General features: G+C 44.4%; 1 protein-coding gene across 1 annotated transcript in view; it reads right to left on the reverse strand.

Annotated features, from left to right (window-relative positions):
* Positions 1-375: 375 nt before the first annotated feature.
* Positions 376-23,674, reverse strand: part of RHOBTB1 (Rho related BTB domain containing 1) — a gene marked incomplete at both ends in the record, with an annotated part of 48,273 nt that continues 24,974 nt past the window's right edge. Inside the window, 5 exons of the mRNA XM_080693587.1 lie at positions 376-545; positions 1,011-1,116; positions 4,258-4,346; positions 13,558-13,708; positions 22,890-23,008. Of these exons, the coding sequence (XP_080549713.1) occupies positions 376-545; positions 1,011-1,116; positions 4,258-4,346; positions 13,558-13,708; positions 22,890-23,008 (635 nt within the window). The remainder of the gene's footprint in view (positions 546-1,010; positions 1,117-4,257; positions 4,347-13,557; positions 13,709-22,889; positions 23,009-23,674) is intronic.

The raw sequence follows: 23,674 nt of genomic DNA on the forward strand, positions 1-23,674 counted from the left end.
TTCAACAAAATACAAGAGACCATATAAAAATAGTTTCCAATTTGGAATCTGAAACATGAAAGCTGGATTTTTTTCTTTGTATAAAAAGAAAGAAAATAACGGACTAAAGTTTATTAAGCCTCCCAACAACAACAACAACAACAAAATATATAGGTATCAGTTTAAGGAATGCAGTGAGAGTCAGCTTCCCTTTCTGTCCAGGCTCATTGATGGTGAGCTTGTGCTTTGATCCTAACAAAGATAAATGCACAAAAGTGGAGGAAGGTCAGTGCCTGAAACCTGAACTGCATCACATCTCTAAGAAGAAGACTAATTTTACAGTAGTGCCTTTAGAAGTGGTATCTCAGATTACTGATTGTTTTTTCTTTTTCCTATTCAGGCAACTGCTGGAGATGAATTCCAGAAGCACCACTTTCGCCTAGAGTGATGTTTATTTAGTGCAATGTCTTCCTTCTCTCGCTCCCTTTTCACTCGCTGGTAGTGGTCTTCCTCCTTCAGGTACCACACGGGGGGCCAGCGGTGCCGCTCAAAGTACTCCTGGTTGTCTGGGGAAGAAAAGATGGGTGGATGACTCCTCTCCGGCGTCACCAAATGTGCTTAATGCATCTCAGACATCCTCTCAACAGCTTCTTGCACCAGAGACTGAGAGTAGGACTGTCTGCAGATGGTGATGCTAAAGTTGTGGGAGGTAGACACTCTTGCCTGTGTGTCCTGCAGCTGGGCAAAAAAAATCTGGACCATTTGCTCCCAGGCATGTCTCCCTAGACAAGGGAGAGCCAGCAACCTTGGCATGCTCTGCAGCAAGGCATCCTGAACTCCAGCCCACCCAATCCCCCAGGTGACTCGTTCCCCAAAGACCATCCCAACCTCCAACTCCTTGTGACTGCCAGGCAAAGGACTTTTGAGGAGCTGAGGGGCCTGAGGAGGGTGATCCCTCCCTAGGTGGGGAGGGAAGATACATTAATCAGAGGTGAGGATTAGAAGAATGGGGGATCCCATGACCATCTTACCTGCAGATTTTGATTTGATTTCCTTGCGGAACTTGGAACAAACACTGTTGTAGTTGGTGCAGATATGGTGTAAACACCAGGCAGCCAGCTGGTTGGCATTGTGGAACTGCAGAAAAGCAACCAGAATGGGGTCAGACTATTTTCTAAGGCAAAACTATAAAAATATTGGAAGCTGTTGTGCGTGTGTGTGTGTGTGTGTGTGTGTGTGTATGTACGCATTGGGGGTGGGTGGAGACCAAAGGGCCCATAGACCTAACTTGGTAAAGCTCTTGCTCTGACCTCAGTTTTGACTTTGGCCCAGGCTCCTATGCCAGCACACTCCTCCTTACCTTTCCCTACCACCGTGACAGACGTGCCCAAAATAATCGCTGTGACACATAGGGAGTTTAAAGTATGCCTGCCCTCCCCTGCCACCTGGCCTCGAGTGATGAGTGGCCGTGCCCTCTGGAAGGCACCAGCCAGCAGCAGCGGTGTCACCTGTTTAAGGAAGCCACGGCAACAGAATTCTCCGTGTCACATGTCAGAGCTCGGCTTGCTGGGGCCAAGGACCCGAAAGAGGAGACTGCAGAGTGTGTGACTGTCCTATACCTGTCCTTTGGTTACGTAAGGAGAGCAGGCGGTATGGAGTATGGGCAGTATTGGGGGGGAGACCAAATACTCCACTGCTTTTTCTTTTTCTTTCTTTTTTATCTTGTGTTTGTGTGCATATGGGGGGTGTTCTAGAAAACGAACTTGGGGTGTTCTATTTCTTAACTACACTGCTAGTCTTATTTTTTATTTTGTGACAGGGTCCTACTAAGTCATTGAGGTTGTCCTCAAACCTGTGATCCTCCTGAAATTCTCCAACTCAGCTTCCCAAGTACTGGGATTACAGGTATGCTATCATGTGCCTGGTTTCTACCCCTTCCTTTTTATTTTTTTCCTAAGCAAATGCTCAGGGAGGTGGCAGCTGAGGCAGCTGAGATTGAAAGTGACCGGTCACTCCCAAATGCACAGCTTACCTCTCTTTATCTTATAAGACATGGCAGAACACCCTATACCTCCTGAGTTTCTCAAACAGATGTTTCTTTGGCCAGGTGGGATCCGCTGAGGTCCAGGAATCTCTAGTGCAGTTCCCCTGTGGCAGGTATCTCCATTGTGAAGCGCAATAGAAAAGTCGGGGTTCTTAGAAGCCCCCTCAAGGGCCTCTGAAAATCACAACCCCATACAGTATGCGTTTTCAGCTTCTCTCAATGTTTTGTGTCTCTCTGACAATAAGTTTGGGACAGTGGAGAGCCAGATTGGCTTGTGCCGGTTCCAGAGTCAGTGTTCATGCAAATTTCTTCCCTACTCTGAGTCCAGTGACTTCATATTGTAAAAACTGGTCAGAGGTGGGAATATTCTTATGACAGGATTTGGGAAATGCAACGGATCATGATCCCACTTACCTCCAAGCTAACCACTAAACACTTCCCAGCATCTCACTGGCGTAAGGTCTAAGGGACGAGCTAAGGAGACTGTCCTAAACTCTCTCTGCTAAAGCTCGGCAGGGCTTAGAAAAAGTCCTATTTACTTGCAAGGTGTGTGTGTGGGGGGGGGCAGGGGCAGGGGCAGGGTGGGAAGGCAGAGCAGACAGATACACACAAGTGCAAATTATTACCTCAAGTGGATAGGTTCTAATGCTATTCTGAGTCATTTCATTTCTATCTAGGACAGAGTCATTTCGTTTGTCTTTGGACAGAGCCCAAACTATAAGCTGCCCCCAAATTGGGAGTATTTCAAAAAAACCCAAACTTCAAACTGTGGATAACAGGGTTGGATGGGAACTTAGCAATTCTTACTGCAGTGGATGCTTGCGCTCGGTTTGTGCTGTAACCTCTATGAGATGGTTTTTCACAAGGGACTTTCCTAATTCATTTGCGTCTATTTCTTTCATCTGCCTGACTGCCCTGAGGACACAGGATCCACTGCTGGTAAGGTTCATGTCCTGGGCCAAAGGGGCTGCCTGGTACTTGGGGAGAAAATAGCAAGTATCAGAATGAACAGGCTACTACTCAAGGTCCGCTTTCTTTCCTTTTGAAGCTGAGCCGCCTTCTATGGCCGCAACTGCATGTCCTGAGCAACACTTGCTTTGCTGCCCCCTTCCTCCCTCTGGACTGCGCTGGGTTTAAAGTGCCTGACCAGGCCGGGCGTGGTGGCGCACGCTTGTAATCCCCGCGCTTGGGAGGCGGAGACCAGAGATCACGCAGGTTCGAAGCCAGCCGAGCTGGTTTAAGAGACCCTGTTTCCAAATAAAACCTATAAAATAGGTCTGTATAAATAAAAACCTATAAAATAGGTCTGGGGGTGTAGCCCGGAGGTAGACGGGCTTCCAGGAACCCCAGTACCCCAGTACCACCAAAAAATGAAAAAAAAAATTAAAAAATTAAAAAAAATAAAGTGCCTGACCTACGACTTAGTTAGCCACTGCCCTGCTGACAGGGAGAGAAAGAAGGCAGACAAGAAGAGGAGAAGTCTGCGGAGCTCCTTCTTCATCCCCACGGAGGGCAAGGCCAAGGACCGGTGCCAAGGACTGGTGCCTCCCAGCTGCCCATGTGACTTGCGCCACCAGGGACTCATTCCTCGGGCCTTTTTCTTGGACATTCTCTCCTACTTGGTTTTTACAAGAATGGGTAAGGCTAGGAGGTTGGGCGCCACCACTCCCCTTTCAGATGGGTGAGCAGGCAGAGTTAGCTTTGTGCCTTGTTATTTGAAGACAGAGCAGATGCTGGATTTGGGGCCTTTCCTGGAAGAAGAGGGTCAGTGTGTATCGGGATGGTGGGTATTGATAATTGTAAATATTAATTTGTGGAAAGTCCAGGAGAGCTTCAGTGAGCTCTTCACTGAAGGGGGGGTGGGGTATAACAGGGCTTCGTGGAATACTAGAAACGCTTCTTGGCTAAATAAATTTGAAGAAGGGAGAGAGGCAAAAGCATCCCATCTCGTCTGCCCCTGTGGTCCTCTGTGAAGTCAGTGCCTTAGGGAACAAGGGCACTGGTGGGTGGGGGGGCGGGGCGGGGCGGGGTCCTTGTTGTTTTATCAAACCAAACCCAGCAGGCTGAATGGTGCCTGCAACGTAAAACTCTCAGATCTTCTCCGTGTACACAGGGGGCCTCTGTGACTCGGTGGTGACATCTTTATTTAGACAGATGCAGCAGTGGAATGTTTGATCAACGCTAAATGAACTGGGAGGACACACTTAAGGGGTGGGAAGGAAGCTGTTGCAAACCTGGGCCAATTCCAAACACGAGAGCACCTCCCCATCAATGCCCACGCCGCTCACTGCCGCCTTGGTCAGCTCCTCAACAGCATGGTGCTCTGGGGAAGAGAGGGACAGGAGAATGTTAAACTCTGCTCTGCAGCCAGATGCCTTACCTGGAAGGGCTTGATCTGGGGCCACCTATGAAGCCAGGAAATGTGGGACACAGTTAGGGGTTGCCATCTGAACTGAATCTAGGGTCATTTCTGACATGTGGCCTCCCATTATTCTAAGTTCTGGGCTCTAACCACTGCACCAACATCTCTGGGGATTTTTTTTTGTGTGTGTGTGCTTTGGAAAGAGCCAGACTCCTCTAGACCAGGGTGGTAACTGGCCATGTGAGACTATATGATCTTACATTAATTAATACTAAAATTAAAAGTTCAGTTCCTCGGCCATACTAGCCACAGTAAGTGCTCAACAGCTCAGCGTGCCCACTGCATGGGACATGCAGACGGAGGACATTCCATCACTGCAAGACAGTTCTGCTGGATGGTGTGTCTCTGGACAGTCTCTCACCTCTAGACACGAAGCTGTTGGACAGTTTCCCTACTCACATGCGGTAGCCCTTAATAACCTCTGGCAGGGAAGAGACTGAGTGACAGAGGAATCAGTCTATTTGTGGAATTAAAAATGTGAATACAAATGTCTGTCTCAACAGCTGCAGATGACTGACATATTGTTAAACCTTTTGGATTATAAAGACATAGGAGAACTTCAGTTTAAAGTAACCAAAATCCAGTTGGGGAGTCATTTCTGTTTGGGAGCTGTTATGGTTTGAACCTGGAATGTCTCACCCCAAAGCCTCGTGTGTTCAGGGGTGCTCCTTTTGGGACGTGGTTGGATCATATGGGCTGTGATATCATCAGTGGGCTAATCCATTGAGGTCTGAATAGCCTTCTGGAGGTGGGAGCTCAGTGGGGGGCTACATGCCTGGGAAGGGCTTATCTCCCTTGGGGGCTCCTTTCCCTCTTGCTCTCTCTGCTTCCTGGCTGCTGGGTTCTGAGAGGCTTTCCTCTGCCAAGCCCTTCTGCCATGTGTCCTGCCTCATCTCAGGCCCAGAGCAATGGAGCCCGATGACCATGGACCAGACCTCTGAAACCGTGAGCCAAAAATAATGCTCCTTTTTTAAGTTGTTTCATGTAAAGTTGTTTGGTCACGGCAACACAAAGCTGACAAATACAGGAGCTTATGTCCAAATCTTGTGAGCTGAGTTTAAGTTGTGTTTCTGAGGTTGAGTTGTTTCCTGCCTGGGTGGGCCGTCTCCTGGCTCTGGGATGCCATGTGTGCATACAGTCTTGGCCCAGCACTTTAGCTCCTTGGTACTGATGGCTTGTCTAGCACTGTTCTTGTTCTTCTAACCCAGTGGACAGGCATACCTCATTGGATTGTGCTTTACTTTATGGCCCTTTGCAGATACTGTGAATTTTACAAATTAAAGGTGTGTGGCCACCCTGTGTCAAACAAGTCGATTGGTACCATTTTCCCAAAAGCATCGTCTCACTGTGGTAATTCTCAGAATGTTTCAAATTTTTCATCATTAGTGTGTGTGTGTGTGTGTGTGTGTGTGTGTGTGTGTGTGTATGGTATTGGAGACTGAATCTAGGGGTATTTTTTTTTTTTTACCTCTGAGCTACACCTTCAGCTTTTTATTAAGTTTTTTGAAACAGTGTCTCGCTAGGTTGTTGAGAATCTCACTAAGTCACTGAGGCAGGTCTTGAACCTGGGGTCTTCCTGTCTCAGTCTCCCAAGCACCAGGATTACAGGTGTGCACCACTACATGGAACTCATTTTTATATCTGTTGTGGCGATTTGTGATCAGTCATCTTTGATGTTACTATTGTAATTGTTTTGGGCAGCTCAGACTGAGAGCACAGAAGATGGTGACCCTAATTGATAAATGTGTGTGTTCAGACTGCTCCACTGACCAGTTTCTTTCCCCTCTCTTTATTCTCTGAGACAAAGCAATATTAAAATTAGGCCAATTGATAACCCTACAAAGGCTTCTAAACGTTCAAGTGAAAGGAAAAATAACATGTCTCTCACTTTAAATCAAAAGCTAGAAATGACTCAGTTTAGTGACGAAGGCGTGTCAAAAACTAGGGGAGCCCAAAAGCTGGCCTCTGCCAAATAGTCAAGTTGTGAATGAAAAAAAAAAATTTTGAAGGAAATTGAAAGTTCTACTCCAGTGAATGCATGAATGATAAGAAAGGAACAAAGCCTTAATACTAATCTGGAGAGTTTTAGTGGTCTGGAGAGAAGACCTCACCAGCCTCAACATTCTCCTTTGTCAAAGCCTAAAACAGGGTCCTAACTCTTCAGCTCTGTGAGACTCAGAGGTGAGGAAGCTGCAGAAGTGCAGTTTGAAGCTAGCATAGAAAGAAGGCATCTCCATAATATAAAAGGGCACGATGGAACTGCAGCAACTTATCCAAGTTATCCAGAGGGAGCCAGTTGAGAGCACTCACAAAGTTGGCTCCATTGAACAACAGAGTTCCAATGTAGCTAGGACGGCTTTATGTCAGACGAAGATGCCATCAAGAACTTTAATAGCTAAAGAGGAGACAAGGATGCCTGACTTCGAAGCTTCAAAGGACAAGGTGACCCTTCTTAGAAGCTAAAGTGCAACTAGTGATTACAGTGAAGCCAGTGCTCACTCGCCAATACAAAAATTATAAGGCTTTTAGGAACTGTACTAAAACTGCTCCGCCTGTCCTCTAGAGTTGAAACAGCGAAGCCTGGATGATAGCACATCTGTTCACAGCAGTTTCCTGAGTACTTTGAGACTGCTGTTGAGACCTACTATTTAGAAAAAATATTCCTTCAAAGTATGACTGCTCACTGGCGATGTACCTGGCCACTAAAGAGCTCTAATGGACATAAACAACCAGATTAATGGTCATTTTCATGATCAACACAACATCCATTCTGCAGTCTATGGATCAAAGAGTAAAGCAAATTTTTATGTTATTTAAGAAATGTGTTTTGTAAGCTACAGACGGCTGCCATAGATGGGGTTCCTCTTATAGATCGAGGCTAAATAAACTGAAATATTCTAGAAAGGACTCCTCATTCTAGATGTGATTAAGAACATTCAGGACTCATGGAAGGAGGTTAAAATAGCAACATCAACAGCAGTTTGAAAGAAGATGTTGATTCCAACTTTATGGATGACTTTGAGGGGTTCGAGACTTCAGTGGAAGAAATAACTACAAACATGGTAGAAATAGCAAGAGAACGAGAATCTAAAGTGAGTTTCTCCTTACTGATAAGCAAAGTGGTTTCTTGACAGAAACTACTACCAGTCAGAGTGCTGTGCACATCACTGAAATGGCAACATATTTAGAATACTACATGAACTTAGTGGTAAAGAGGCATTAGGGTTTGGGAGTACCGACTTCAGTTCTGGAAGAAGTTCTACTGTGGGTTAAAGGCTATCAAACAACAACACATGCTACAGGAAAATATTTTCCAAAATGGTCAATTGATGCAGCAGGCGAATGGATTGCAAAATTATGGGAAATACACACAATGGAATTCTATTCAGCTATAAAGAAGAATAAAATAATAGCATTTGAAAGAAGATGGAAGGAACTGGAGAACATTATGTTAAGTGAGATTAGTCAAGCACAGAAAGAGAAGGGACATATGTTTTCTCTAATATGCCCAAGCTAGGGAGTAGTGGTAATACAAGAGGGACTCCAGATGATGGAGGGGAAATCTCAGCAAAGCTAGAATGGAAGGATAGGAGAGGAAGAAAGCTGAGGTTGATCAATGGAGGAGCTACATATGAATATGTGTAATAGTATAAATACAACATGGTTAACCTGGACACTCTCTATTGGGAGGGGGGAAGGGAAATGGAGGGGGAAGGGCACGAAGCACAATCTAAATGTATACCACTTTCAATATGTTCCACTTACAAAAAATAAAAATTAAAAATTAGAGACTTCCGGGAAGATGGCGACCGAGAAAAGCGGGGCTTAAGAGCCCCGCTAACAACCAATATCCATTACCACAAAATCAGCGACTTTCATAGCCAGAAAACACCATCACCAGAAAAAAAAATCACCAGGCTCCAGAGAGAAAGCGGACTGAGAACAGAGCTCAGAGCCACAGAGGAGATACACTGCCTCACGCCCAAGGATGTGGCAGCAGCGCCATACTGCCGGCGGCAGCGGCGAGTTCACTGGACGGCTACAGCAAGCCGAGGTGAGCCGCTGCGGAACAGCCAGGCGGGATTTCTCGGCGCAGGGAGCATATAAAGCTCCGAGTGGCTGAGCTCAGCACACGCTGTAGGGATTCAGAGTGGAACTCAAAACCAAGAAGAAATACGCCAGCCTCACGGCCGAGGGTGTAGCAGCGGCGCCATATTGCCACCGGTGGCAGCAGCAGAGAATTCACCGAGTCCAGTACAGCTACATCTGCGTACTCAAGAACGGTGAGTCAAATTGCGGGCCACAGAGGAGAAATCCCAGTACTGTACTCTCTGGGACTTGACCCAGTGGGGGAGGGGCGGTGGCAGAGATATCACACTATAGGAGAACGTGCAACCTGGCACCCCCCACAGTCTAAAGCAGCCTCTATCGACTCTCTGGGTCAGAGAATCTGTGATACAACCCAGTAAAGGAGTAGTGGGGTCTGAGATACTACTGACTTGAGATCCAGAACACCTTAAGCGAAGTCATAGTGACCCGAGGGAAGAACCCAGAGAAGGCACAAACTTCCAAAATCATGGGAAAGAGGAATAATACTGGAGCAATGAATGCCCACAACCCCACAACATCAGAGCCCGATAAAACAGAAAATCAGAGATCAAATCAGGAAAATAAATGAAGAAATAATAGAGGTGCTTAGAAAAGAACTCAGAGAGAGCCAAAAAGAGATAAAGGATGCAATTAATGAAGTAAAGGCCTCAATTCAAAGCACAAGCAACCGATTAGACCACATGGAGAACAGAATCTCGCTCTTAGAAGATGATCATTCCAAAAATGAACGCATAGTTTCTAATCTAGGAAAAAATATCCGACAGCAGGAATCTGATATTGAAGAAATATGGGCCCATTTTAAGAGAGCTAACCTAAGAAATAATTGGAATAGAGGAGGGAAAAGAAAGTGAAACCAAAGGGATCAACAATCTCTTCAAGGAAGTAATAGCAGAAAATTTTCCAAACATAGAGCAAGAGGTTGATACACAGGTCCAGGAAACTTATAGAACTCCCTTTAGACAGGATCGGAGAAGAGGATCCCCACGCCACATAATTGTCAAAATGACCAATGTGGAAGCCAAGCAGAGAATCTTAAAGGCAACAAAAACAAAGGACCAAGTGACATTCAGAGGCAAACCAATTAGAATCACTCCGGACTTCCCAAACCAAGTCATGAGAGCCAGAAGGGCTTGGAGTAACATATTCAAAACTCTGAAAGAAAACAACTTCCAGCCAAAAATTTCCTACCCAGCAAAACTTTCTATCAAATTAGATGGAGAAATAAGAAGCTTCCATGACAAACAGAAACTGAAGGAATTTATGTCTTCAAAACCAGCACTAGAGAAAATACTCAAAGAGATTAACTACAAAGAAGAAATAGGTAACACACACCAGAACCAGAGAAACAAGATTTTCCATCCAACAGACAACTAAGATTGGTTATCTGTGGAGATTCATTACTTATGTTAGTCTTTTACCTATCTCTAAATGGTATTGTTTGCCTTTATTGTTGTTAATTTTTAGGATTTCTAGTTGGAATATTAATATACCTTCAGATATAGCATTTGGAAATATTTTATCCCATTCTATTAGTAACTGTTAACTCTGTTTACATTGTCTTTGGATATACAATATTTTTTTATTTCTTAGGGAGTTTGTATACTCTTCTGTTGCCTGTGCCATTGAAATCATATCCAAGAAATCACTGCCAATTTTAATGTTGTGAGGTTTTATGACCCAGATTTTCTCCTAAAAGTTTATAGTCTTAAGATTTATATTTAGGTCTTTTATCTATTTTGAGTTAATATTTGTATATGGGATTAGGTAAGGGTCCAATTTTATTCTTTTCCATGTAATTATTATTTTTCAACAATATTTAGTTAAAAGATTATTATTTCCACCACCAAATGTTCGTGGAAACCTTGTCAAAAATAACTTGACAATATAGGGAAGAATTTAGCTCTAGGCTTTTATTTAACTCCAATGGTTTATATATCTGCCTTTAGAATAGTACTACACTGTTTCAATTATTGTAGCTTTATATGGTTTGAAATCAGAAAATATATATCTTCTAGCTTTGTTCTTTTTCAAGATCGTTTTGGGTATCTAGAGTCCATATTTCATATTAGGATAGATTTTTTTCTGAAAAATAAATATATAAATATATGATAGTTTCCCCTAAAAAAATAGAAAAAAATATTCTCTGGTAAGAAAGAAAGTAAAAAGAAATATTGAAATGTTATCTTTAATCATCAAAAGCTTGGTATCAGACAAATGAAACTGTTATGTGAGATTATCATTTTTAATTTTGGATAAATTGCTATAATACTAGATGTCAACCACTAAGCCAAGCATGGGAGGGAGGGATGGGGAAAGAATGGGGTGGGGATCGGGTGGGGGCTGACTGGGCGATGTGTGCATGTATGTCTACAAAGTTTGTATCCCACTATGATGTATGAATACAGTGCACCAATAAAAAAATAAAATAAAATAAAATAAATAAATAATAGGACCAGGAAAAAAAATTAAAAATTAAAAAAAACAACTGCCACAGCCACTCTGACCTTTAGCACCACACACCTTACTCAGCCAGCAACCATTAAAACTGAGGCAAGACCTTCTGCCAGCAAAAAGTTTATCACTAGCTGAAGGCTCAGATTATAGTATTTTTTTTAGCAATAAAATATTTTTTCATGAGGTACGTATTTTTTAGGTGCAGTGCTCTTTCACACTTAATGTACTACAGGATAGTGTAAGCATAACTTTATTATTCACTGGGAAACCAAAATTTTCATGTGACTCACTTTATTATGATATTTGCTCTATGGCATTGGTCTGTGGGTCTGGAACCAAGCCTGAATTACTTCTGGTCTACACTCTGCACTACCCAAATCAGGCTGACTTTCTGCTCCGGCTTTATGTCCTTGTTAGCATGCTTTTATCTGGTCAGTGTGGTATCTGGTACAGAATCTTGGACACAACCCTCTTCAGCTGGACTGATAAACAGAACAATTTGGAACTAAATTTCCCAGAGAAGTTATCTGGGCTATTTAATTTTAAGCAACTTGTAACATTTCTTAATACTGGCTTGGAAGGCATTTTCATCCCGGAAACTGAGTTTTAAATAGTATATAAAGATATTCAAAACACTCTACACTGAAAAGCACCCACTGAATGCTATAATGATTAAAGGGAATCATTGTGGGAAGCCATATATTAAATAATTATTATAGTAACTGGAGGATTTAACAACAATATTAACTGTATATAAAAGTCTAGAGTTCACATAAGAAGTTTTCTTTGGGTCAGTTAATTTTTATTTCATGGAGAAATCAATCCTATCTTATCACAGCCAGACTTAATATTGAAGCCAAAATGGCACAACTCTGAGACTGATCACAAACACTGTTTGATGACTTTGGTCTCAAATTGCTTTTAGCCAGTCCCCAAAAATAAAATTTATCCTCAAAGGACAAATACTTGTAAAACATGTGGATAGTTACACGGATTAGAATTCATATTTCTAAAGAAAGGAATTGCCCACTGCAGCCTCCTAGAGTTAAGTATTAGAAAAATAACTCACTCAAACTGGACCTATGACCAGGTATATTGGTTAAAACAGCTTTTTTTTTTTTTTTTTAAATCTCAGTGTAATGCATCAACTCTTTTTCTATTTAATTGGGGAAGAAGTAGGGCCAAGAGAGGACTTTGATCTCCTGTTGGTTTGTGTGTAGGAGAAGCTGGAGGGTAGAGAAATCAATTTTCTAGCTAAAGTCATTGCCAGAAGGTGAAGCACAGATAGGATGGGCTGGTTTGTTCATTTGCTCATTTTTATTCACTCAATTATTCAATAAATATTTATTGAGAGCCTAATACGTGTGTACGCTTTTCTGTGTGTAGGGGAGAGACCGGTGAACAAAGCAGGCACTGTCTTAGGAATCAACTAAATACAGCAATAATCACCCAGATTGCTAATTGACGCCTTTGGCAAATGAGACAGAAGGTGTAAAAATTTTAAAAAAGCATTTAAGTGTATATATCCTATATAGACCTGCTTCAGCCTATCAGCTGAACGAAACTAGAAATTACAGATGAGAGTTTTGAAGTTAAGCCACATCTCCCTTTTCTTTCCCCTCAAAATGAACCTGACGGTGTCAGAACATTTTCTAAAATAGCTTTAAGAAAACCGCTTACATAATGCTTACTATGTGCCAGACACTGTTTAAGGACTTTATATATTTTAACTCATTTAATCTTCTCTATGTAGATAACATTATTCCCATTAAGAGAAACCGAGCTAAGTAAGATAGAGGGCCAAGGTTACCTACAGGTTACATAAAGGACCAAACAGCCCCGCCAGTAGATGGTGCAGCCAGGAGGGGGGATCAGGCAATCTGGCTCTGTAGTCTATACTTAGCCACTGCACCTACTGCTTCTTCCTTAAACATTGTCTGTGCACAAATCATGGAATGACGCTGACAAGATATTTTTATTTCAAGTTCTGTGGCTGACAAATGATTCAGCATTGCAGACAGCTCCCACCTCTGGGGCAGGGCTCACCTTTATATCTGTATCACCGGACAGCACATACTACAAAATGAGCGCTTAAGAACTATTTGTTGAATTGTATTGGGCTGTCTGATAAACTTGATCAGTTTATATCAGTGGCATAAAACAGTCCTCATTGCCGGGCATGGTGGCGCACGCTTGTAATCCTAGCATTTGGGAGGCTGAGACAGGAGGATCATGGTTCGTGGACAGCCTCAGATACTACTTAGTGAGGCCCTGTGCAACCCAATGAGACCCTGTTCAAAGTAAAGAATAAAAAAATAGAGCTGGGGGTGTAGCTTGGAGGTAGAATGCCCCTGGCTTCCATCCCCAGAATGGCAAAAAACAAAAAACAAAAACCAAAAACCAAACCAAACCAAAACAAAAAACAGTCCTCAGTCCTCATTTTAGGCGATGATCAATTTGAATTCCCTGGAAATCTTATTTTTGTTTAAAAGTGATTTTGATAAATATGACCGTCAGCCAAGACATGGCCCCAAGTCGTCAGCCTTACCTGAGAGTGCAACCAAGTGTGGCAGGCAGAATCTGTTTGCCAAGGCAATTAGTTCCAGCGGGTCCAGGTCCAAGTTAGGTGACAACTGCTTGGTATAGAGATAATCCAGCACCGCTTGCATTGACATCTTGTTTATGTTTGGGAGATATACCTGAAATGTCATATGAAAAGCTCAATTCTGCTGGAGAAAGCTGGGAGTAGGCACATTTTCAGGCTATGCTGCTTATAAATATCCCAGCCATCTGACTTGATACTGGCAAGTCTCGGACACCTGCTTTGGGGCTGTGCATCGAAGTCATCCAGTATTTATGGCTTTAAACATAACGGTTTGATTTGTAGATGACAAAGGAGAGGAGCTGCCTGACAAAGCCTGATTTGGAGATTTTAAATGGCTATTTGGACTTATAAATCACACAAATGGGCTGTAAATGTATGATCACATTATGGGCCCTCCTAGCCAAGTACCTGATAATAGTCTTTTGTGGGAAAGAAATCTCCTACCAACATGACAGGTGCTGGGAGAGCTGTGAACCACACTGTTCCCGACACACAACAGCCCAGCTCTCAATGGTGTCAAAAGACAGGATGCGCGACCACCCCAGTGACTGGCTTGATTTTGACATCCTTTCAGTTTATATTAGCACCATATATGTGCTTTATTACTTTTTCCTACAGCCACATGGTTTCGGAACTACTGGAATGTTATTAAGAAGATTCAGAGAGTCCAAGGGAGTCCTTCCCTGGGACATCTGGGAGACGGTGGCTTGTCCTTTGTAGGGATCCCCATCTTGCTCCCCAGTGCCTGGAGTTTTCCATATAAACACATGCTGTCATTTGCTAGGGAGTGGAGACTGCCTGGAGGTTCTGTTCTAGATAGGTGGGCATAGGTCAAGAGGGATAAATACTCTTTAGCAGCTACTCTTACTTTTAGGTCCTTAACTAACTCCACGAGACAGACACTGGAACCATATAGAATGTCATCACCTCCTATTGGAATGTTGATGATTATTAAAAAATAATCTTCAAAGAAAGCCTCTTCTACCCAGGCACTGGGTTAAGTTTCCCACACATTATCCAATTTGGTCTTTAAATCTACCCTAAGAGAAGTGACATAATTTTTGCCATTTCATAGATAAGGAAATTAAAGTTCAGAGAGTTTAAGTCTCATATCCAAGGTAATAGAGCTCATAAGTAGTGATTTGGGCTAAAACCCAGGTTAATTCTAAAGTCTATTTTTCTAATTGCTGTGCTAGAATCCCTTAATGGTAAACAATAAAACAAGTTTAGGCTGGACGTGGTGGTGCACGCTTGTAATCCCCGCGCTTGGGAGGTGGAGACAGGAGGATTGCGCAGGTTCGAAGCCAGCCTTGCTGGCTTAAGAGACCCTGCTTCCAAATAAAAATATAAAATAGGTCTGAGAGTGTAGCCCATCCCCAGTACCACTAAAAAAAAAAACCCCACAAACAAACAAACAAAAAACCAAACAAGTTTAGGTTATAGAACAATAGAGCATTGTATTTCACTATTAGTTTTTTTTTTTTTTTTTTTTTTTTTTTTTGGTGGTACGGGGGGTGGAACCCAGAGGCTTTCTACCTCCGGGCTATACTCCCAGACCTTTTTTATATTTTATTTGGAAACAGGGTCTCACTAGGTTGCTGAGAGCCTCACTAAGTAGCTGAGACTGGCTTCGAACCCGTGCGATCCTCCTGTCTCAGCCTCCCAAGCATGGGGATTACAAGCGTGCGCCACCATGCCCGGCTTTCACTATTAGTTTTTAAGAATTGAATTTCTAATTCAAAAGGATGAACAGTTATAAAATTAATTCTGGCACATAACAAATCTGCATGAGGCATGCATACATATGCATAGATATATGCACCTCTATATAAGCATAATTATATCTAATCATGTTAATTAAATCACTCTCTACAAATAACTATATATCTGTATTTATATTGTTTCCACCTTCTATAAGGGGCTCATGGCCTATGGTTTAAGAATTAAGATATAGCTACTTTCCATATTATTTTCCAGCCACCTCAGAAAAAAAAAACTTTCAGATATGTGGAGCCATTCTCCAACATATGATAAGAAGGACCCAGGAAAATTCTTAGAAATAGTAAGAAACTTATTGCCCCTCCCCAGAGACTGCAAAAAATAATAGTTATGGGTCTATAAATAAATTACATGAGTCATTCTCTTCAATGATAATTCTGAGCTTTGAGCACAACCTTCAAAACAGAACTTAGGGAGTACAAACTATGACCGGGATTATTATCTTAAAGAAGTCATCCTATATGCTACATCATCTACAATATACAGATGTTAGATACTCCTCCCTCAACCAGCTGTATCTACATATGAATAATTAATTGCTATTCAAGTGAATCCAACACTGGCTATACTTGTGTGTGTGCTTACACACATAAATATTTATATGCACATACATTTATCTTAAAAGATAATGAATTTATTTATAGATGTCCAGACAACTTGTTTCAGTGCAAATGAACACAGCACAATTTCATTTCTCTAGAATGCTGTTTGTATTAGAACAGTTTTCTAGATAATTGAAGGTTAATTCAAAATTAAAGATTTGAATTATTTCATAATAAAACTATCCATGATTTACAGAGTGCTAAATGATATAAGAATATTAGTTCTATAAGATATTAGTAATTGTTACTATAAGCTGCAGAGCTCATACTCTCTCAGATTTGGGGATATCTACTGCTTCTGAAAAGGAATCCCTAGAGGGACAGGGTAAGAGTCTGGGGCAGGGCCAGGGATACGCCACTAAATGTTACATGATCTTTGAAAAATTACCCACCCTCTCTGACCATTAGTTTTTTTTTTTTTTCATCTGTCATATGGGATGACTTTGGAATAGATGCTACTTAAAGTTTTTTCTTCTTCACTGACACTCTGAGTTTCGACAATATTCAGATTACCTTAGCTTTGTTTGGTAACAGTGTGTTCTCTATCATTCTTTGTAGAAAGAGAGCTCATTAGAAATACAGATGTGAGCACACTTGTAATCCCAGTACTTGGGAGACAGGGACAGAAGGATCACAGGTTTGTGCCAGCCTCAGCTACTGAGTGAGCCCCCCCCCCCCAATTTAGTGAGACCCTGTTTCAAAATAAAAAATAAAACTAGGACTGGGGGATGTAGCTCAGAGGTAGAATGCCTCTGGGTTCCATTCCCAAGACTGCAAAAAAAAAAAAATAAATAAATAAAAGAAAAAAACCCCACAGATGTGAAAATGGATATCTTAAAAGTAGTTATATTTTCCTGGGCTGAATTGCGTGTAGCACGCCAGACCCCTGGAGAAACCGGGCCCAGTAAGACGCTGGGTTCCGGGCGGGGGTCGTGCGGGGCATGCCAGCTGGGGCCTGGGTCGCGGGACTCCAGGCCCCAGGCCGGAACACGCATAGCATGCCAGACCCCTGGAGAAACTGGGCCCAGTACCCTGGGACCTGGGCGGGGGTCAGGCGGGGCACGCCAGCCAGGGCCCGTGTTGTGAGACTCTGGGCCCCGTGCCGAACTGCGCGTAACAGCCAGACCCCTGGAGAAACCGGGCTCAGTACCCTGGGTTCCGGGCAGGGGTCGCGCGGAGCACGCCAGCCGGGGCCGGTTTGTGGGACCCTGGGCGCCAGGCAGAGTAGTGCGGAGCACTCTGGACCCATGGGGAAACCGACTGGGTTACAGTGCTACTGAGTGAGTGCCTGATCCCACTACCTCCTCAAACCACATATACTGTCTTCTCTATTAAAAAAAAAAAAAAAAAAGGAACAGAAAAAGAAAAAGAAAAATATCGGACAGGAGTTAAGAAAGCCGTTATGGATGCCAGGACACTGGAGATGCAGACAAAACTTATCTAAATGCACTGGAACTTATGGAAAAATTCCCCGTGAAGGAGGACTGCTATTTCTCTATATTGTTAAGAATCTCGGACATCACCTGTAAGGAGAGAGTTTAGCGGAGACCAAGGAGAAAGGCGGTGTTGAAAGTGTTCTCCACGATGGTGGTGGAGACTTGTATTCAGGAGAAGCAGAAATCGGATCCTACCAACCTTATTTTTTTGGAGAAATTACACCAAATGTTGAATGCTACTGTCACGCATGCTTAGGAACACTGGACAACATTCAGAGTGGAAAAAGAGCCTGGGAAGGATTTGAAATGGTGGAGGCAGTGGCAATGGCAGTGGCCAGTACTCAGGGGAGGCAGATCTGATACATTACACCTGGAACCTTTGAAATAATAACCCCAGAGACAGTGATCGGAACCTGCTGAGGGGTAAGGCGGGCGCCAGGGCCAGTGGCCGACATTGTAGCTTGCTGTGAGGCAAGGCCACTGAGGCCTCCGTGGCCGGGATTGGAGCCTGCCGAGGGGTTAGACTGATGCTGGGGCCAGCGAGGCCGACATCGGAGCCTGCTGTGAGGCATGACCAGTGCTGGGGCCTCCAAGGCCGGGATCGGAGCCTGCCGAGGGGTTAGGCCGGTGCTGGGGCCAGCGAGGCCGGCATCGGAGCCTGCCTTGAGGCAAGGCCGGTACTGGGGCCTCCGAGGCCAGGATAAGAGCCTGCCGAGGGGTTAGGCCAGTGCTGGGGCCAGCAAGGCCGGCATCGGAGCCTGCCGTGAGGCATGGCCAGTGCTGGGGCCTTTGAGGCCGGGATTGGAGCCTGCCGAGGTGTTGGGCCGGTGCTGGGGCCAGTGAGGCCAGCATTGGAGCCTGCCGTGAGGCAAGGCCGGTACTGGGGCCTCCGAGGCCAGGATTGGAGCCTGCCGAGGGGTTAGACAAGAGCTGGGGCCAGTGAGGCCGGCATCGGAGCCTGCCGTGAGGCCTCCGAGGCTGGGATCGAAGCCTGCCTTGAGGCAAGGCCGGTACTGGGGCCTCCGAGGCCAAGATAAGAGCCTGCCGAGGGGTTAGGCCGGTGCTGGGGCCAGCGAGGTTGGCATCGGAGCCTGCCATGAGGCAAGGCCGGTACTGGGGCCTCCGAGGCCGGGATAAGAGCCTGCCGAGGGGTTAGGCCGGTGCTGGGGCCAGCGAGGCCGGCATCGGAGCCTGCCATGAGGCATGGCCAGTGCTGGGGCCTCCTAGGCCGGGAGCGGAACCTCCCGTGAGGCTAGGCCGGTGCTGGGGCCTCCGAGGCCGGGATCGGAATCCTGCCAAGGGGTTACGCCGGTGCAGGGGCCAGTGGCCAGCATCAGAGCCTGCCGTGAGGCAAGGCCACTCCTGTGGCCTCCAAGGCCGGGATCGAAGCCAGCTGAGGGGTTAGGCCGCTGTAGGGGCCAGCGAGATCAGAACCGGGGCCTCCCATGAGGCAAGGCCGCTGCTTGAGCCAGAGAGGTCTGGATCAGTCCACTGAGTAGCCAGGCCACTACTGGGACCGTCAAGAGTGGGATTGGTACTTGCAATGCAGCATGCACAGAGAAATATCACAGAAAATATAAATCAGATGCTTCTCTTAATCAGCAATAATTAGGAGGAAAGGGGCAACAGGAAGAGGTTGAGCTATAGAAAGGGCCCTATAGTGAAGCAACTAATGTGACCAATCAGAGGGTATGTAATAGTGGAGGACAGAGCCTCTTTAAAACACAGGAGGTACATAAACAAATGTATCAAAGTTAATCACCAAAGAAGCGTGGGATGGAGGGTGGGGAGGGGAAGGGATGGGGGCTGGAGGAGGGCTAATTGGATGATGTGTGCTTGTATATCCTCTCAAGTCTTGTACTCCAATGTGATTGATATATGACTGCAATGCACCAATTTAAAAAATAAATTAATTAATTAAAAAAAAACCTAAAAAAAAGTAGTTATATTTGACAATAGGAGATGTCAGATTCCAAATTCCAGTGAGTGGTGCCTGCGATCACCCATGACTTGCTCTTTCCTTTTTGCTTTACATTGTATTAACATTTTTGAAGTGCTATTTTTTTTAGGGGGGGGCAAATAATAATAGGGACCCTTAGGAGTAGCCATTACGTGAGAGCAAACTAAAAACATTTCCAGAACATGCTTCCCCCCACTCTCATGACTGATTTATTTGTTTGTTTGTTTGTTTATTTATTTATTTATTTATTTATTTATTTAGTGGTACTGGGGATGAAACCCAGGGGCATTCTACCTTCTAGCCACATCCCCAGCCCTACTTTCTATTCTTTATTTTGAAACAGGGTCTCACTGAGTGGCAAAGGGCCTCACTAAGTAGCTGAGGCTGGCCGAGAACCGTGATCCTCCTGTCTCAGCCTCCCAAAGGCTGGGGTTACAAGAGTGTGCCACCACGCCCGGCTTAGATGTTTTTAAAACAAAGCCTCTTTCTGTGATGTTTACACTTACAATTAATTATATAACAATGGAGAGACTTCTAATAGCACTTTAAAAATACTATACATGAAGCTACATAGAAAATGAAACAAAATATTACATCCTACCTGCAAAATGTAGATTTGAGAAATAGTGATGAAAGAGAATATAGTGCTATCCTAAACAATGTCCCATATTCCAGTTTAGTTGGTTTAAGGTTTTAATTGTGAAGATTAGCTCAGACCATTAGGCTGATAATTAGAGATGGTCTCAGAGAGAATAAGAAAATATTCTAGATCCAGAGCAGAGCTTACTACAAGCCAGGCATGCATTTTTAATGAACCACTTGCTGAGTACCTCAGGGGAGAGAATTATGCTTACTGCTACATTAAAAGTAATGAGAAAAAAACACAAGTAAAATACAGTGTCTTCTTGAATATTAAATGACAAAAAAGTTAAAGCAACATTAATGGGCATAATTTCCTCTTTTATAAGTGTGCATGTAAATTCTACACCCCCCCCACCCAATAGGCTGAATTTCATGGGAGAAGGCCGACTTTCCCAAGATAACAGAGAGTTAAAGATGGCCTAGACAGGCCAAGTCCTAAGTGTGAACATGGAGAGAAGTTAATCGTGGAGTGTTTACTACGCACTTGACCAAGCGTTTCGTCCTATACCTAGGACCACATACCTTACTTTCTTGGTCTCAAAAAGAAACTAGAGGGGCCTTTTTTACTTAAGGATTTTAGGGAATAAAGACTTTAACCCCTCAAAGGAAGAAATTAGCAAGAGTATTCTGGGGTCATAGTTGCTAACATTTATTGGGCGTCTGCACGGTCTAGGTGCCTAGTTTGATGCAGTACACATGTATTCTCATGCCTTATCCACCCTTTGAAGAAAGATGTCTTGTTATGCCCATTTTATAGATTAGGAGACAGGTTTAGAGACGGTTGGTCATTTACCCAAGGTCAAGCTGAACGCATAACTAGGATGTCATAGTCTATGTGGGAAATAAAGAGAAGGGACAGGAAAGGGTAGAAATGTTAACAGCCAATGACGTTAGCATACTGACTAGTGGGAATTTGGCAAGGATTTCTGGTCACTTGGTTCCATGGTCTTTGTTTCTTAAACTGGTTTAATCTACATTACATCTTGGGCTCAGCTGCTGTCCTACAAGGTGAGTGGCCCAGACCTTCCAAAAGGGTGTGCCGAGCAGGTGGCCACCTCCAGGAGTGGCTACTAAATACATTCACATTTGCTGCCAAATTCTTGTTTTGGTCACCTCTACTGCCCATTTTAATCTGGAGAAGATTACAGTCCATTCTGTGAGGGGATAAAGGGGATTAGCATTCGTGAGGTCAGTGCTGACAGTGTCCCTTTGTGCTGGGGTTCCTGAGCTTGATCAACTTTTCTCTGCTCAGTTAGCAGCAGGCTCTCTGGTGCACAATCAGCATGCATTTGAGTGAACTGGAAAAATAAGAGGAGCAAGCCCTCTGAGCTCTTTATCTCTGGAGATTACCGAAGTCAGTAAAATGTCAATTGGATGAGGTTTCACTAATCGGCGACTACCCCGAATTTTTCTTGAAAGTAAGAGGGAAAGAATACCATTACTATCAACAACATCAGAAGAAGGCTAGTGGTAGCTGTTTACAAAGTGCTTTGCAAAGGATTGACTCACACCTAACAGCCATACTGTGGGTTATTATTTTTGTGTCTTCCAGATGGGGAAACTGGAGCTCAGAGAGTGTAAGTCACTTGCCCAAGGCCACCCAGCTTGAAAGTGAAGGAGTTGTGTTTTGAGCACCATAACTCCTTAGCAGTGCATTTGGTAGGATGCTCAGTAATAAAGGCTACTAAACCTTCGCCGGCACAGGGGAGACTTTGGTTACAAGTGAGAACCTCTCAATTATAAAGGATGTTACAAACCAGATGTTATAGAGGTCACTGGGGGTAATTCTGATGTCTCTTCCCCAAACAGGCAGGCAGCACTTTGCTGGGGGCTGGTGGGGGAGCAGCTGCAGTTAGTTCTGGAAGCAAAAGGGTGGCCTGGTGACCTTCTCAGCCCTAGCCATCCCAGGCTTGTGATTCTAGGATTCTGTTTTCCTATTTGGAGATGCAAATGCAGGCTCCTGGGTCACAAAGGCAGTGCTCAGATTTCCCCTGTGAGCACCTCTTTTGAAAAGTTAGCTATTGTTTTCTGTATTTCTTTTGAAAGTTTGGAGAGATGCTGAGATAAGCAAAATAAGCCTCTTAGGACAATAAACTTGATGGGTGTCCCCATGTTAAAAAAATAGCTGCAAAACTCAACAAAAATGTTTGCTCATTCCTGGACTAAAGTTAGAAGTGCCTGAATGGAATTTCCCCCACCAACAGTTTGTAATAGGATAAAGTCATAGCATCTCTGAGCTACTGCTTGTTCTGTTCTAATAATATCCTTTTGGGGTTACATGACCCAGGTGCTTCCAGGAGACCCAGTTCAGAGGAGAGACTGGTTGGCTCCATGACTGTTTTCTTATAGTTAACAAACCTTCATATCCTCTCAACCAGGGCAGAGAAATCCGGGTGGGGCTCTGGCATGCTGTAGCTTCTGAGGGAGTTAGGGAGTCCCTCACCTTGCAGATGAGGAGCCTGGGGTGTAGCAGGTGGTTTATTACAGTTCCTTGCCTGGTTCAAGGCAGAGCCAGACTTCAGTGGCCAAGGAACTCTTTCCTGACTGGAAGGCAGCTCAGTCCCTCTTGTCACCCTTTGGTGACACTTGCTAAGTAGTCTAACCGGTCCTGCCTTCACAGTGGAGGCAAGGCGTGAGCAGGAAAGGATCCACGGCATGAAGCACTCAGCGCTCACACACCAGTGGCCATCACCAACAGCCCCCAGTGTTGGCGCAATTAGAAAAGGGTGACCTAACCTCCTAGCTTCAGAAGCTGCTTCATGGAAGCAGTTATATAACTGAAGTCCTCTGGTGAAACACTTTACGCAACCTACACTCACACCTGGAAGACCCACTAGGCGTAGAGAAGGCACCTACCTCACTGTTGGCGCTTTCCACAAACGAGCCCCCGAACATGGCAGCCATCCACTCGCAGCTGCAGATCAGCAGTGGCTTGTGGGCACGGATGGCTCCATCATCCAAAGTGAATGTCACGTCTGCCAAAGGATTCAGGGAACACCACCGTGAGCCAGCTTTTCCCGAAGCGTAAACCAAGGTTTCTGTTCCACCCCTAACACACACACACACACACACACACACACACACACGCACGCACGCACACACACATCCATACTTCTACTCTCTCTTCCATAGCTGCTCACTGATCACATTCAGCCCGCTTTTAGAATATTCAATTCCCATATTAAGTGTTAGATGAATTCGGTTCTTATTTCAGATCCCCCCCACCCCCATAAGCTAAGTGTCCTGAAAGGCCCTGGTCTGACCAGTTAAGCTACCATCCCCCTCTGACCGCACCTGGTCACTTACCTGGGAGACCTGCCCCCTCTTGGTGCCCTTGGCCAATCAGTGAAAGGGACATTCCCCGCTGACCCCTAGCCAATTACCTGGCCGCACGACCCCCTCCCATGGGACTCTAGCCAATTAGTTCAAAGAGCATTTCTCCTATCCTATTGGCCCCCAATCTGTAACCCCAAGCCCTATATAACCCTGACCCCAGCACATGCTCTCTCTCTTCCTGGATTTTTCTTTCTCTCTCCCCCTCTGTCTGTCTGTCTGTCTGTCTGTCTGTCTCTCTCTCTCTCTCTCTCTCTCTTCCTTTCATACTGGCTCCTCCAATAAATCTCTTGGCTACAAGGTGGTCT

This window comes from Muscardinus avellanarius, assembly GCF_963383645.1.
Source record: "Muscardinus avellanarius genome assembly, chromosome: 4".
Classification (NCBI taxonomy): domain Eukaryota; kingdom Metazoa; phylum Chordata; class Mammalia; order Rodentia; family Gliridae; genus Muscardinus; species Muscardinus avellanarius.